The sequence below is a fragment of the Olea europaea genome, chromosome 1 (genome assembly GCF_002742605.1).
Source record: "Olea europaea var. sylvestris chromosome 1, O_europaea_v1, whole genome shotgun sequence".
NCBI lineage: Eukaryota > Viridiplantae > Streptophyta > Magnoliopsida > Lamiales > Oleaceae > Olea > Olea europaea.
The window spans coordinates 31,660,190-31,677,962 of record NC_036237.1 but is presented as its reverse complement, the minus strand read 5'-3'; the positions used below and the strand labels follow the sequence as shown (position 1 = coordinate 31,677,962).

Below are 17,773 nucleotides of genomic sequence, written 5' to 3'. Positions count from 1 at the left end.
TATAAGCAATTGATATAAACGAGTTTTTATTGTGCTATATTACCTATACAAGAGATTCAACATTTTTATCTTAATCTTTCGTAACATGGGCTAAAAGCTTAAACTTTCTAGCTCGACAATACTTAACTCATTTTGAAGTATATTTAATCAGGTGTGAACCATGATTTATCTTGTCATGTCTAACTAGTATTGTAGTTCAATGTCAATTTTGAGTATAACAAAGACCCAAAAAACAAAAATTTGGTTAATCATGCTTATTTTTGTTTAGTTTTTGTGTATTTTCTGTTACGAAAACGAGAAATTCTCCAACGCGTATCAACACCAACTCCAAGTCGTCCAATTACGCAAAGAAACCAATCATTCACAGCCACGTGGATGACTCAACCAATCAGGAATCAAATGGTCCCATCAGACATCAATATCACACGAGGGGATGAATCCGTAAAAAATGTAAAAATGCAGGGACTAAAAAGGAAACAAGGTCGTTTACGCGATCTATTTGAATCACCAATTTAGGTCTGAGAAAAACCCTCTTCGAGAGTCTTCTCTTTCTTCCCCGTTTGGACTCTAAACCCAAACCCTCGATCCTGGTGGCGGCTGATACTCTTTAACACCTTCTTTCTCCCTCTAAAAACCCCATCCCTCTCTCAAAGAAGCGAGATCTGTCAGTTCAGAGTCTATGGCGGCCTTTGCTCCTCCAGATCGTATCCTTTTTACTTTGTTCGCTTTCTTTAATCTTTTTTGACACCTGCACGATTGAATTTGATTGAGGTTTGCTATATATGTGTGTATTTGCACAGTTTTATGTTGAGGTTTGTCGTGATTTTGGTGGTTTGTTAATTGTAGATCTGAGGGTGTTGAACATCTGGAAATTCGGGGTGTCAAATGTTTAATCTGTTTAATGTTTATTCTTCTATTATTGTTGTTTTATTCTTTATTTGTTGTGTTTGGTATTACGTGGAGGTTCTGTTTCTCTGGGAGATTTGAATGTGTTGTTTTGAAAAAAAAAAAAAAAAAGTCTTATAGAGATTTACTACCTTTCTATTTTTTTTTTGAAAATACTCATGGCTGAAGATCAGGTCTGGTCGGTACTCTTATTTCTTCTCAGAATCATGTAACTTCTTACTGGTTTTTGTACCGGCTGTGTCAGTTTGAAATTTGAACTTTGAATTCTTGGGAGTACTTTTTAAAAAAAAAAAAAAATCATTTTTTTCCATCCTGGAGATTCTGACGGGTGGAATTGAGTAACTGAGTGTGCTTTTAGTTTGGATCCAAATGCATTTATGAATTAGCAAGGCGTGTACCCGCTTTAACTTATTTTAGTTCGCATTGACATTATTGGTATATTAGAAATGTAGCGTTTGCTATACTGGATGACTATTTGTATCCTTTACTTATCTGATATAGAGGCTGCTGGCCTGCTACAGAAATTGTCTTTGGAGACACAGGCGAAAACTCTGGAAATTCCAGAGCCAACCAAAAAGGTTAAAATCTATGTTTGACAAAGAAATTTTTCTCTCTCGATGGATGGCTGCATAACCTGCATTGATTAGTACAGTGCATGAGTTTATATGTGTGTGATTCATTAAATTTATCCCTTCTTGCAGCCTTCTTTTGATTCTGGTAACGTGACTGCTGGACACATTCAATCTAGGGATGGGTCTTTGACTCCCATGCTGCCGGATCTTGTTGATCAGTCTATGTGCTATCTTCCTAATGGCTACCCTTCTGCTGCATACTATTATGGCGGTAAGTTTATTCTTCAGGAATTTGATATTTGAACGTTCTGTGCCTTGTCTAATTACAATTCAAACTTCAAGCTGGTAATATTTTTATTCTTTCTTAACTTAATTTGCTCTTACACTTGCAGGCTATGATGGGACTGGTAGTGAGTGGAAGGACTACGCACCATATGTGAATTCAGAGGGAGTAGAAGTCACACCTGTAAGTTCTCTTATGTATCGTTGATATGCAGATGATGATGTGTTAGTATCGCTTGTGATTTGTTAATGTATATGTATATCCTGCATTATTTTTCCTTGTCTGTTTCCGATTTGTTGCCATGGATTAATCAGACTCCACATATTAATCTCGATTCTTATGTGCCTTTATTGAACAAATTCAGGGAGTTTATGGGGATAATGGGTCTTTAATGTATCACCATGGCTATGGCTATGCTCCTTATGGGCCATATTCTCCTGCTACTACACCTGTTCCAACTGTCGGACATGATGGTCAACTCTATGGAGCTCAACATTACCAGTACCCTACTCCCTATTTCCAGTCAGCAACAAGTGGTTCGTATCCTACTCCTGCTGCCTCTACCAAGGGTGACATATCGGCCTCTGCAGCTGCTGACCAAGCATCTTTATCAGTGGCTACTGTAGATGCAAAATCTAATGGCGTTGCTAATAGTGGGAGCATAAAGAAAAATAATGCCTTGAATGCTGCCAAACCTACATATCCAAATTCGTCTTATGGTTTTAATGGAATGTATGGACGGGGTGGCTTTCCTGGAGGAATTCCTGCTTCTGGTTATCAGGACCCAATATTTTTATTCGATGGTTCACGGTCACCAATTCCATGGTTGGATGGGCCTGTAACTGGCTCTTCTCTGACTTCCTCCATATCAAATGGAAATGGCCTTCCCTCATCAAGGAATCAGAATTTCCGCCCTCATCTTATGGTATATAATAGCCCATTACTTAGCTAGTGTTTTTTCAGTTTTTAATGAATATTATAATTGTTCCATGAGGTAATTCTTGTTCATAACACGTGTATATCCTGCATTATTTTAAATTGATTGTGAGGCCGCCCCTTCCCTCGACTATAGGGAACACCGAAGGCATCTTCCTGTTCAAGGAAAAGCCGGCTATCGGAATCGAACGGATGACCATTGTGCATTACAAATTCGATGCATCCAATAGTTAGAGGGAGGGTAAAGATTTTGTTCTCAACCACACTAATATTATACAATGAAAGAAATATGAATTGGTTGTCAATCTATATCATGTCTTTGGAATTTTATGATTGTTCACTATCTTAAATTTAGTTATCACCTCTAGTAACTTGCTGGAATTTCAATTGTTTAACCTACAGGGTTTGCACCACCCAAGGCCAATGTCTGGTATGAATACAGCTAACGGATACATAAATAGAATGTATCCCAACAAATTATATGGCCAGTATGGAAACACATACAGATCTGGGTTCGGCTATGGATCTAATGTTTATGATTCACGAACAAATGGTCGTGGTTATATTGCTGTTGACAGCAAGTATAAACCCAGGGGAAGAGGAAATGGCTTCTATGGATATGGCAGTGAGAGCGTGGATGGTTTGAATGAATTAAACAGGGGGCCAAGAACAAAAAGCTCCAAGAATCAGAAGGGTGTTATGGAAGTGGCTCCGGCTGGCAAAGTGCAGAACACCCTTTTGAATGGAACAGCTGATATCGAGGAGGAGAAGTCAAGTGTGGCCCCTGACCGAGAACAATATAACCAACCGGATTTCCCTGTGACTTATACTGAGGCAAAGTTCTTTGTTATTAAGTCGTACAGCGAGGATGATGTGCACAAGAGCATCAAATACAATGTCTGGGCTAGTACACCAAACGGTAATAAGAAGCTGGATGCAGCTTACCAGGATGCTCAGCAGAAGTCTGGAGGCTGCCCTGTTTTCCTTTTCTTCTCAGTAAGCATCTGTATTGAACTTGTGGTGATCTATTGACTAAGTATTTTTACCTTATATTTGTTTGTTCTATCATTTTCTAGGTAAATACCAGTGGGCAATTTGTCGGTGTCGCCGAGATGATTGAGCATGTCGATTTCAACAAGAATGTCGAGTACTGGCAGCAGGATAAGTGGGTTGGTTGTTTTCCTGTTAAATGGCACATTGTGAAGGATGTACCCAACAGCTTGCTGAAGCACATCATCCTAGAAAACAATGAGAACAAACCTGTTACTAATAGCAGGGATACCCAAGAGGTAAATTGTTGCTTAACTGAGTGATTGCTATTTCTGATTATTTATTATTTGTGGTTGCAAGAAATAATAAAAACAAATTGGTTCCCGTATATTTAAGGTCAAGATGTTTCCCTTTTCAGGTTAAATTGGAGCAGGGGCTTCAAATGCTCAAAATATTCAAGGATCATCCAAGCAAACAATGTGTGTTAGATGATTTTGAGTTCTATGAGGATCGCCAGAAGAGAATTCAGGAGAAGAAAGCCAAGCAACAGCACTTTCAGAAGCAGGCAAGCTATTCGTTATATTGCGTTATTTAGTTGCGTCAGATTAAGGATTTGGAGCCTCTGAGGGCTTGTTTCTCTTGAATGCCCTTTTTTATTGTGAAAATGAGCTTTTATGTGATGTGCCTTCTTTTTCTACAGACGCTGGTGTGGGAAGGTAAAACTGCTGAAGTGAAAAAGGAAGACACAAATGGAGATATCAAATCCAACTCTGCAGAAGTTATTTCTGATGTGGTCAAGGAGACTACACCTGATGAAGCTTCCGGTGATGACAACCTTTCCGAGAATAATTCTCTTGCAAATTCTGATGTCCCGAAAACTTTACATCCTGATGTGGTTCATGAGAAGAGCCTAGCTAATGGGGTTGCAAATTCTTGCTAGATTCAGCTATGCATAAAGGCGGTCGATGATCTAATAGGGTGTGCTTTTACGGGGATTGCTCTGATCAGAATATGCATGTTAAGATTTGATAGTGTCCTCGCGGGGGATTGGACCGCCTTGTTCAGTGTCTTACTGCATAAGAAATTATAACTCGATATGATAAGCCTGTGATAAGAGCCTGAGAAGATGTTCTCGTAGTTTAGCAAATACAGAGATCAACTTCTAGGATTTTAGGGAGTATGATGTCCCATTCTTCTTTTGTTATCGTCTCATTTCCATTCCTTTTAGCTTCTAACAAGTTTTCTTGTCTCTAGGGGTTTGGGTTTTAGACGGGTTTTTTTTTTCTTTTTAAATTTTGCTATAGCCTTTTCTCGTGGTCGATTTGTTCTTTTTGTTTTCTCAAATTTATTTTCAGCGAGTTAACAGCGTTCATCCTATCTTGTAATCCTAGATCCACTTCTGTCTGTAAAAGAGCTAAAAGCAAGGTGGGTAAGCATTGCAATATAGGTATTATAAGCCTTCTTTATAATTAATATATTATGTTATTACTGTCTTACAACAGTAATCATTAATTAAGTCTTCGTTTGATACTCATTTTTTTCAAAATATATGTTTCTCTTTTTCTATTTTAACGACACTTTCTTTATTAAAATAATATTACACATAAATAAAAAAAATTTCCTTATTTTTCAACATTTTACATGAAAATGTCTCGTGTGGTGAAAAAGTTGAATTCCATGGAACTTTATGTTTGAAAGTAAGTTGGGAAAGAAGTGATTTTACAAAATGTGGCCAAAGGGTCTATATATCGTACGAGTCGTCAATTCAGCCCACGATTAAAATCATAGACGTACACAGCATAACAACAGTTGAGCAACACCAAAACATACACCATCAAGAGTAGCAAAAGCAAAATTTGAACTTAATATACATTATTTAAGTTTGAATAAGCTACTAAAAATTACTTGGAAGTTCGTTAGCTTTTCAATCTTAAAACACACCATATTCAAAGTGAGGGAATCGATCGTTCTTGTGAATCTTATCGGTCATTATACATCTGCCAATGGAGCTGATTATGATCCCCCGAATATTTACATTTATAACCCATGCCACCAATAGAGGCAATGCGATCACTCTCCACGCAATCCTTAAGCCCGACGTCAATCTTCAATAGATCTGTAACAAGATGAGGAAAGAAGTCAAATCAGTGCGGGTCATGGATTTAACCCATTGCTGATACCATCCGGAATAGACCATCATAAAAAGCAATAAAAAGGGAAAAAAAAAAAAAACATAATTTTCAACCGAAACAAGACAGGCACTCATTGTTAGCCCCTATCTGGACTCCATTTTAATTTTAATACATTTTTTTTCCAGCCACATTCTTCAATAAAATAATATTACACGTAAATCTAAAACTAATCCAAAATACATTTTTCTCAAAACCTTATTAAAATGGATCCCAAACAAGGGCTTAATTTCTAACACTAGAAATGCATTTATGTGGCCATAATTTGTTTTCTTTGGAAACTTTCAAGTTATCAAGGAGAACATCAAACTATACACACAAACAAGGTGGAATAAATCCTCCACTGATGTTCGAACTGTGTTTAGCAAGTATAAATAGATAACTTCCAAGATCCATATCAGCATGCTACCAAAGAGGTGCCAAGTGACAAAAACAACGTGAATTCTGCTCTTTTCAGGTAACAATGAAAGCTCTTTTTCCGTCAGGTACCAAACTATTATGAGGACGATACTAGGTTTGTCATGGGTAGAGAAGCTATACATAAAAAACCTATAGCTCGTATCTCCTTTTTCTACAACCCTCGAGTAACTAGAAAACTACTTATCAAGTAATGAACACAAGTTGCCTACAGAATTCACTAGAAATTGAAACTACGTGCACAACATAAAAAATCAGTTTTCATACCATTGCTGGACTTTACGGAACTCATTGAGAACTGGGTAGATATTCTCGAATGCAGTATATGTCTCGTCTCTGACCTGCGGGTATTATTTAATAGTAACACATGCACGGCATGGAGAATTAATACAACAATAAGAAAAGCAATATGTCGAATACCTTTGCTCCAGTGAGAACAATCTTCCCTGAGACAAAAATAAGCAGCACAATCTTTGGTTGTTTCATCCGATATATTAATCCAGGGAATAGTTCTGGTTCATACTGTACCAACAGATGACGTCATTAGTACGTTAACAATAAAGGGAACCAGTAATTAAGTCAACGCTCCAGCTCCTCAACCCAAGAAAAATCATAATGCCCTTGCTATTGTTTTATTATTTTCAATTCGTCCTCTGATAAATAGTGGAATATAAATAGTTTCACAACATACTATTCAATATTTTTGTTATTATCTTTGATTATATCATCATTCAATTCTCATCCATTACTCTGAGATCTGTGTTCGGGTGCATACATGCATACTTTTTTCCTTCTTGTTGCATGCATGTACCTTTTTTCCCCTTGTTGGTTCATATGGTCGTATCATTATTTTAATTGATGCTCTTTTACATTTCAACTTTCAGGTTTTTGTAGGATTTATTATCACTAATAGCTCAGTTCTTTTTCTTGTAAAAGGCAAAGAAATTAAATGCAATGAATCTAACTCAATCTGTAATAAAAAATGGAAAGGATTACTGTATGATATGACTATTTCTCAGCCTTGTCTTTTGAATACATTTCAGAGTTTACAATAAAATCTAAACAAATAAAATACTTTCTTCTCAACAATTTAAACTTGAATATAAATAAATAAATTATTCTATTCTTCAAATTAACAATTTAGTTTCTGCTTGGCAAAGTTTATAAATAATTTATAAATTGTCAAACTTTATTTTCAACCACAAATTCCAATGTTCCCACAAACACTATCCATTTATCCACCACTCATTTATATTTATAAATTAAACCGCTAATACATTCTTACCATACGCAGGCTTAAGCTTTTGATTAGGTTACTTGATATATAGTATTGAAATAAAAGAATGTTTTTTAGTCCAATTTTTCCATCTCTGAGTGCTGAAAATTTCATGGGACAAAACTTCATTGAGAAAATGAATTCAATTAGTTAAATTCATGGGAAACCAGAGTTTCAAAACAAAAATTGGGCAACTTGAACCTAATTATTTTGGTATTTTGTGCCTCCTTTTAGATGAAGTGTGTATAGGGCAAATTTCGACAATTTTTCTAAAACATATATATTAGAAAAAAAAAATGCCATAATGTTGTTAGTATATCAAGTGCTATGCACCTATTACATCCTAGCACGTACATACTATTAACAGAAATGCTTCATAAACTAAAACATATGCAAAACTTATATTTCTTGGAGGCCCTGGCTTGTAAAGAGACAACTTATGTTTTAGGTCAGATTGTTTACGACACATTTGTCTCCATGTTTACTGTATGATAGAATTTCCATAAACAATTCTTCTCTTTGAGCCCTTGTAATGCCTAAAGAGTTAAAGCGATATAAAATTAAACAATATAATATGTTCAAGATTTTAGATATTCCTAATTAAGTCGTATGAAACATCAATACTTCAATAAACATGTCTTTGTTATTTGTCGGATATACCATAAAGTAGGATTCACTTTTAGTTGTAGTATTATTGACCTATAGTTATAGACTTTCTAAAAAGAGAAAGTAATGATAACCAAAACACCATAAAGCACAAATGGAGCAATCTTGTCCCCGCTGTCAGTGATTCCAACATGAAAGATATAATAAAACATTGAATAACTCACACTTGAAAAGGCACCATGAGCATATGCAAGACCTTCAAGTCTAATGGGAAATTTAACATCACAGGAGCCGACTATGTTTTGAATCTTGAAATCCTACAAGAAAAATGAAGGCATAATTTGAAACAGAATAGTGGAGAAGTGTCATTTCATCTCATTGAGTGCCAGGGGTGTGTGTTTTACGGATCAACGCTTGAGAGCATATAACTACCTTAAATTTTGCTGGAAAACCAAGCTTTTGAATAATTCTGGCATACTGAAAAGAACAACACACGCGCAGACATGAGATATGTAATAACGTAAGAAAAAGTTCATCTCAAAAATTATGACCAGGCAAATGGTCATATGCAACTAATTCAAATTCATAAAATTAGCAGAAAAATCATCGGTCAACATAAAGGTTCTTTACACATCATTTTCAAATCCACCTGGTAAAGATTGAACCGAAACAGACATTATAAGCGCAATTATAATAGACAAATTAATTCTTTCATATTATATTATACCTTCCGAGCTGCCAATTTTGACTGTTGTTCACTCTTGGCTCCTGTACAAACCTGAAGCAACATATAAAAAATAGCTAATAAGGAAATTACCAAAAATGAGAAAGGCCTGTCTAGTGCTACTCAGTGGCAGACAGAATTCGACTGTGATTGAGATCAACAGAAGATGAACAAATGAGAAGTTCCAAGATAAACATCAAAATAAATTGGTATAAACAAAACATAAATGGGCTATAAAATAGAAATAAAGAACATAAGGCAATGTTCAAACCATGTATAGCATTATAAAGAAAATATTTAGTTCTTACCATCTTTCCAGAAGCAAAAATTAGGGCCGTCGTTTTGGGTTCCCTGATCCTCATGATCACCGCAGCAAAACGCTGAAAACCATGAAAAAATTATTAACCATAAGTAATAAACTATATGATACTTTTCTTCGTTCTTCCATGCCCCTAAGAGAGATGGGAAGAGGTGAAATAGTTTCTTTGGAGTGTTACATCTTTAAGTAAAAATGTTCACAACATCAACTTACGCAAACATCTGTAAAATATGACACATAAGATGTTTATAATGACGGTCCGCCATGTGAAAAAGCATATAAGATATTGCAGAAAATATGAAGCCCGAGCTTTAGCTTCACACGGCCAGTTAACGTCAACCATCAGTGAAGTAGAAGTTTTATAAAAAAAATCCAAGTTGATCATAAATGCTTGATTGCTTTGTCATTTTTGGCATCTGACGTATGTGAAGAAAGTATTGTGATCTGACCTACCTTACGACTTGTATATACAAATCTCACTGATAAACTGACCTCCGATACAGAAGGATTTAAGGCAACCAAATATTGAGTATAACACATTTCACGATAAAAAGATGCTTTGGTAATTGGTAAATACATATATCTTCACAGAAATGCTATAGGAGAAGCAATTGCCCAAGGAAATAGACAGAGAGGAGTGATCTTTCAGCAGTTCTCAAAGCGAGGCAGCTAAAAAATGATTAAAAGCCTAAATGGAAAAGGCTAAAACTTAAAAGCCAAAGTCTCATAACCTAGAGAATTTGACATTGGATCTTAATAGAAGTTCTCTAGATAAAAGAAAATAAAAAATCAAATCTATTAATTTTATCCCTACTTTCCCGTTTATTAATGGCACTCAATGAAAGGCTTTAAAGTGTTTTATATTAGCCTCATGTGAGGGAAGAATTGTGTAAGCCCCAAAAAGCTTGCGTAAACAATGGCTAAAAAGCCTCTGTTCCATTACCTGAAGAATTTGACATTGGATCTTAATAAATTCATCCCTCTCATTCTGTGAAAACAAAAAATCAAATAATTCATTTTTATCCGAACTTTCCCTTTTAGGTGTTCACCCACCATTATGACAAAACATGTTAATGTCGTTTATAATTTGTTAGCAAAGCCCGGAAGCCAAATATCAACCAAAAGTTACCTCTAGAAATCAAATTGTGCACAAACAAAAGGTCAAATAGCTAAGCCCATGTTTGGCTAATGTTTATAAACGGTTTATAACCTGCCAAACCAATGGGACTCACAAACTCTACCTACTTTTCCACCACTCATTTCTATCTAATATCTAATATTTTAAACAGTATATGAACACTTTCCATACATATTAGTGTAAAAATAAACAAATAAATAAGCAGTATAAATGTAGCCAGCGATACTACTAGATATATCACACAAGGAAATAAAACTAATGATCAATAAACAAGTTAAACAAGGCATATCATGGGAACAACATACCTTGGGATTGTATTCCGCATTACGAGCTTGCAATGCAATAGCTTTAAGATCTAACTTGCAGTCCAAATTGACCGTCGACACAATATTCCTGCACGTACAAAATCACCAGTATATTTTATTGTTAGAGATTGACAAAGTGACCTTCGAGAACCAGAAGATTCCATTGACACCATTCCTTGATTTTGAGTTCCTTTAACATATATAGTGTAAAGGAACTTTTCAAAGAACAGCTAGAACTCTCGAAGAAGATTTTCATCAGAAAATTTTTTATTGTGAAACTGCAAATGGGTCCCAAAAAAAAAAAAAAAGCAGGTGGGTGCAGCCGCAATGGTTATAAAAATAATTAATATCTGGTATAAAATTCCTCCCAGACACACTCTTAATTATTTAATTTCCTAGAAACAAAATACACACTTATACACAAGCCTTTCCCTCAAATAGAATTAACAAAGTCCATGCAGTTTAAGAACCCTTTCGATTGCTGAGTTGATTTCTCCTGTCAAATGGTCTTGACTTGTGCAACTTAAAGAACCCTACAAATTAAATGAACAACCCTCTTGAAAACATTTTTTTTCCCAAAATATACACAGATTTCTGTAAACTGCCCATTTAACTTTAAATGGGAGTTAATCATTTGTGCTATACGCAAAATAAAACAGCAGAGGGAATAAAGAAAATAAATTATAAATATGGAAATCTAACTGGAGTGTAGGGACAATTCCAGATGGATGCTTGGAGCGATCTACAGGTTGGCTCCCTTCCATCCCCTGAGGATCCGCCATCAAATCACTTGTTTTCTGTAGATCTTCCTTCTACGATCCTTCTTTACCACCTTCTCAGAATACCTAAATATTTTTTATAGGATAACAGATAACACCAGTCAATACAACGCTCAAAGAGAACCCAGGAAAAACTAAATAAATAATCGCCTTTGACCCATCATTTTTAATTATCATTGTTTGCTCAATTCAAATAATAGAAAAAGTGAAATGATGGATATGGTGACAAAATTCAATCTTCAATCAGAAAATCCATTTAATTAGATTAAAAAAAAGGGTTAGATCTAAGAGCTACAGAACACCTGAACAAATAGGGCAAAAATAAGATACTCGAAGTTAACTGATAAAACGAGCATAATTGCGAAGAAAACACATGATTGAATATCAAAACCGAGAAAAGAAAGCCAAGAAAATGAAAAATTTTAATAAAGAAAGTTAAAATTGGACCTTTTCGATGAAAAAATGATAGATCTATGGTTCGAATCGTATGTATGTTCGTGAAATTCGATAAGAAACTAGTAGCGTACGAATTAGAGCGGTAAGAATTTGAAAGAGGAAGCTTTTATATGTATAAAAGGAATTTATAGGGAGAGGAGATGAGAAGAGAACATTTGAAGGGGAAAGAGGAAATGAGAGAAAGATCTGGATATGGGGATGTAAAGGGCTGATATCGGGATGTGATTTACCAAAACTGTCCTCAGGTTTGGCACAAGTAATCGTTTCTGGAGGGTATCTTGGTAATTTCATTGTTGGTGAGGACGAATGCTCATTACCAATTATTATCGGACGCGTGCCTCATACCCCTTCTTTTGTACGTGTGTGCATTTTTATTTTTTTTGATATCTAGGTATCCCAACTTACATCAAACTAAATCCTGGACCCCCAATACTCTTGCCCCTAAAATATTGGAGGGGTAAATTGCGGGTTATGCCTCAACTGGATCATAGGTTCCCCCCATTGCTTGTACACTTCTGCGCACAAGAGACACTCCTCCACAGTGATTGCTCCATATCAAATATTTGACCGCAGGTTCCCACCAGGAATCGAACTCTCCACGCTGCCACTGGAAGTAAGACAATGTTCATTGATCCACCAGTTGAGCTGTGCCTCGGGGGATTATGCATTTTCTTTTGGGCAGAAAAGGGGTTAAGTCACTAACTTTCGTCTTAGTTACAATTCGATCATTAAACTTTCACTCTAGTTGAAATTCGATCACTAAACTTCAATTTTAATAATTAGCTTATCAGCTTGTTTGGGAGTATTTTTTGACACAAAAATTGATTTTTTGACCTTAATTTTACTATTTCAGTCATCATATTTGACTTCTTCTCTCACAAGTGGACCCCAATTTTTTTCTAACAATCAAAAAATCAATTCTCAAAATCACTCCCAAATAGGCTCTATATATTGTGCATCCTGAAAGCTAAGATTTGAAAAAAAAAAAAAAAAGAGAGAGATTTCAAAACAAGGATATTGAATCCTATAGCGCCTACTTGGAAATTTTTGGGTACCGATTATGGGCATATTTTAAAGTATCGACTTTGAATATTTATAAGAGAATTGATTTTGGATAATATTTTAAGAGCTTGTTTGGGAGTGATTTTGAGAATTGATTTTTTGATCGTTAGGAGAAAAGTGTGGTCCACCTATGAGAGAAGAAGTCAAATATGATGGCTAGAATAGTGAAATAACGATAAAAAAAATTAATTTTTTGGGAGAAAAAATCACTTCCAAATAGACTCTAAAACAGTCCATCCCATGTTTGACAATTTATAATCCATGAGTTCTGAAAATTTTCCGCAAATATAAAAGTATATCCATGCTCCTTAGTGAAATTTTTAATTTCTTTATAATAATAATAATAATATTATTATTATTATTATTTTGAAGGCTGATCATGATTATAAGATATATATTTTGTTATATAGCTTCCGTTTGGCCGCTATTCCGTGTCATTTTTTTATCTCTCTTATTTTCAACTATACAATTTTTTATAAAATAATATTACACATAAATTGAAAACTTTTGATTATTTTTCAACCACACATTCTTTAAAAAAACATTATTCCAAGCCAATGTTATAAAAATAGGACAGGACCGGCCAGTTCAACAGAAAAAATCGTGAACCGACCTTTAATTCGTTTCGATACTCATAAACTAACCCAAAAATAAAAAAAAATCGGCTAATAAACCGTCAACAAGATTAGAATTTTCAATTTGAACAAACCAAATTATTTTGGACATATTAATTGTTAGTCTTCAAGGTTATAAAATAAATTATTATAATAAATCTAATTAACAAATATTGATTATATTTATTTTGAATGAGAAAACTAAAATTTAAAAATATATTATAGTTATGATATTTATAGTTTATTTGTGTATTTATTTATTTAATTTGTCATCCGGTTCGATACCGGTTCGACCTGATTTGACTATTTAAACCTCGACCCTCTTCCTTTTCTGGGTCAATACCCGAATCGATTTTTATAATATTGTTCCAAACATTAAAATTTGAAAAAAATGAGGGCCAAACGTGGACAATGTTTCGATTAGATGAAAGACACCATAATATTATCTCTTTCAATATTTACATATATAAATAAATTATAAATTGCATATAGAAGACCTTGTATTAAGATCACGAAAGTTTGAAGATTGGTTAGGATCGATCCTAGTACTTTTGCTGGTTGTGTTCACTTTACACAACTTTGAGTGGTATTATAATAGGATTAGTCTCGGCCCCCGGGGCATAGTTCAATGGTGCAAAGGATAGAAGTGAGGTTATTTCACGCCTTGCTAGCAATCGCAGTGTGGAGGTTCGATTCCTGAAATATGAAATTGAACTCTTTGTAGGCGCAGTGTACATGCAATTCTTGTTCCCTGACCTATTGGAGCACATCCCACGATTTACCTCCTTTACAAAACTCTAGCGATGGAATGGTGGAGACCCTCAAGATTGAGGTTCAACATTTATAATAGGATTAGTCTCTTGTCTATCACATCAAGCTCTCCTCTTACCTTATCATGGGTATTCAATACATTTAGCTCATGTCTTGTTTTGATAGTTTGCTTATATTTAACCCTATTTTTTCAAAAATTTATTTTCAACCGTATCTTTGAAGTAATTTTATTCGTAAGTTGAAATATTTTCCTTTTAAGGACACGTTCGAAATAATGGACTCATATAGGGCTTTCTCAAGAATCAATTTCCATTATCAATTATTGTATAGATTCATTTGCATTTTATAACATTTAAATGAATGTATATTTTTTCACCTTTTTTTTATGAAAAATATCATTTTTTATTCATAATCTTACTTTTAGAACGTTTAATTGACAATTATCTTCATGAAAAATATTTTATAACTTATGATTAACTAAATTTTCAATCTTTTAATTATGTAACATATATTCCTCACAAACAAGGATAACATTTTATTTAAGAAAAGTGATCTTAATTTTTCAAGTGATTCACTCTCACTCACACTCACACACACACACACCCCCACCCCTTCTCTCTCACATTTACCCCCAATTAAAAAAAAATAAAATAATGAAACACATCTAATTAATAATTTAGCCCTTGTTTGACCCCCATTATTTGAAAATAAAAATAAGGAAAATAGTATGTTTTAGAAAAATGAATGGTTGAAAAAGAAGGAACAATTTTCGATTTACGTATAATATTATTTTATGAAAAATTATGTGGTTGAAAAAAAGAGAAAAAAATAGAATATAATGTAATTTAATTTAATGAGGATCAAATAAAACTTAGATACAACTAAATTCTAAATAATTAAATTACTAAAAATTTATTTTCTTTCCATATAAATTTCATATTTTGATTGACCCTAAACTAAATTATGACGAAATAAATGTGAAATCTCATCAAATCCATGGATTTGCTTTTAACAAATATTACTTTGCCTAGTTTTCAATTTTGAAATATAAAGAGTGTTCACTGGTATAAAGGTTCCTTTTCAGGGCCACTATTTCTAATTTAAAATTTTCAATTTTCAAAGTATGAGATTCTTCAAAAAATTGATTTCTAGCAAAATCTAAACAGGGGCTTACAGTCAGACGCTTGCGGCCTCAGAGATCTTGGTGGAAATGAATCATCAGATGGGATGAATCCCATCAAGAGTAGCAAATATTTTCTCACATCATCGGCCGCCAAAAGCAGATTATAGCGAATATAAATAAATTACATTTGCAGAAATAGAATACAATATAAATTGAGATTAAAACAAATTTAAAGTAATTTGAAGAAATTGGGGGCATTAAATAATGATGATGAAGAGTCAGAAATAGCTGGTAATTGAAATCATGGATTTTTTCATTGGGAATCCGTCTGATTTATTCATCATCCAGAAATCACCATCATACCCAATTAATTAAACAAAACAAATATCATATAACCTAAAATCAACAGAAAATATATATATAAATCAAAACAGATGTGCCTAATTAGGCATTCGTGACCACGAACAGAAGAAACATGATTTAATTAATTAAAACTAGAAAACTTATTAAGAAGGGTTTAATTACGCAGAAGAACGAAGAGCAGCCCCGCAGAGAAAGAGACAGGAAGACGATGTGTAAAATGGGTGCGTCCGAGTCTATTAATATAGGGAGAAATCGGATTTTATGGGACCATTAGGGTTTTGCAAGGGTTTACTCCCTCAAATCATTGACTGCTGGGCTATGTTGGGCCAGGCCTTATGGACAAAGAAACGGCTCAATAATTTTGTAAGCCCAACAAGAGAAATGAATTCAAGGGTCCCTAACCTTTCACAACTGTGGCAATCATGTCTCATACCTTTCATTTGTAACATACACGTCTTCAATCTTTCAATACTGTGGTTGTAAACGGTATTCCAACTTGATGAAATTGTCTATTTAGACGTTAAATGTCCACGTGACACGCACGCAAACATGATGTGTGATTAAAAAGGCTAAAATTGTCCAAAACTTCCTTTACTCTGAAAATAGAGGGTGAAATTTTTTAATATCCTCCTAAAGTGATCTTAAAAAAATTACTCACAAGATTGAGGTAGACTTCGTGTACTCCTAAGAATCAAGTAATTACATAAATGATTGTGTTACATGTACATCACAATTTATATATTGTTTTACCAACATATGATTTGTTGAGATTTGATTGTGTCAAAATCACATCAATCAAAAAATAAATGAAATAAACTTTCCCACTTTTTTGGACACCTCATCAATAGCTTGAAAAATATGTAAATGATAATGTACAACAAACATTTTTCTTACCTACATTGAGACATTGATCACTCTGTACCATACATGAAAGAATCCTATAACTACTAGTGGTAGAAATGCATGCCATGTATCATCCAACTTACAAGCAAGAATGTATACTCTTCCTCCTTTTTCACTTAATCGTCACCTTTTCTGCACGAAAAGATTATCAATGCCGAGAAAGGGGTGGAGGAGCCTGACCGCCAACCTCAGGCTCGAAATTGGTCATTTTCATTTTTAAACGATTTATTCTTTCGGATATTCATATAGCAAAGTAATGTTGTATACGTCTCTTTTCGGATGATAAATATAGCGTACTCTATCTGAGCAAAATCATTTTGTGTAATTATAACATCTATGACCACTTGAATCGCCATAGATTTGATCATACACAAAATTCAGCTCTCTCTGTGTGAATTAGAAATCCATCAGAACTGCCAAGTGATCGTTAATGCATTTTGAATCCCGGCAAAGTTCTCTACTTGTTGATTTGCAACAGAGTTGGCACAAACAAAAGAACAACAATTCCCTCTTGGAAGTCTTCCAGATATCAGCATTCCAATGCTGCTCAAGCTGAAGAGAATTTTTTTACCTTGATGCATTTCACTTAATAACTCGACTTATTACAGTCAGTTTGATCTTCGGTTCCAGAGCATTAACATTCCCTTTGACATCTTTCAAGAAAGTCCTCAGGTAACCATTGATTACACGTGGCGCTGCCCCATCACAGAACCGCTTTGCAAGGTCAACAGCCTTCAACAAAGTCAGATGTGTTCTAACAGATGTAAGCACAAAACTTTTAAATAACTCTTCTTGCATACAAGAGTTGTCCAAATGCATCAGTGAAACTCCAAAAAGATCAAAGAAAGCAAGAAACCTTGTTTATGACTATTTGGTGCAGCGACCTTAGCACTGCTATCTCAGACATAGCTAGGTGAAGAATTGAAGGCTCGGAATTTTACCAGCCGGTTCATTTTTTGTAAAAGAACCAAAATAAAATAAAATATATGGGTTAGTCAGTATTTTAATAGTCCTAAAAATGAGTTTGAGAACAATTATCAC

The 17,773-nt window shown here is 34.4% G+C and overlaps 2 protein-coding genes across 2 annotated transcripts; one reads left to right on the top strand and one right to left on the bottom strand.

The window, feature by feature from the left end:
- Nucleotides 1–523: 523 nt before the first annotated feature.
- Nucleotides 524–4,940, top strand: LOC111401302. The gene is made up of 9 exons (XM_023028987.1): nt 524–704; nt 1,408–1,484; nt 1,608–1,749; nt 1,871–1,944; nt 2,126–2,686; nt 3,100–3,693; nt 3,774–3,986; nt 4,106–4,252; nt 4,388–4,940. Exons 1-9 carry the CDS (start codon nt 680–682, stop codon nt 4,625–4,627), a joined length of 2,073 nt encoding a protein of 690 aa, XP_022884755.1. The 5' UTR covers nt 524–679; the 3' UTR covers nt 4,628–4,940.
- A 523-nt stretch (nt 4,941–5,463) lies between these two features.
- LOC111401310 (TATA-box-binding protein 2) lies at nt 5,464–12,082 on the bottom strand. The gene is made up of 10 exons (XM_023028999.1): nt 11,888–12,082; nt 11,364–11,506; nt 10,662–10,749; nt 9,208–9,279; nt 8,903–8,953; nt 8,608–8,652; nt 8,400–8,492; nt 6,714–6,815; nt 6,561–6,634; nt 5,464–5,803 (listed from the first exon to the last, which is right to left on the bottom strand). Coding segments are annotated over exons 2-10 (606 nt in total). The 5' UTR covers nt 11,444–11,506; nt 11,888–12,082; the 3' UTR covers nt 5,464–5,802.
- Nucleotides 12,083–17,773: the final 5,691 nt, after the last annotated feature.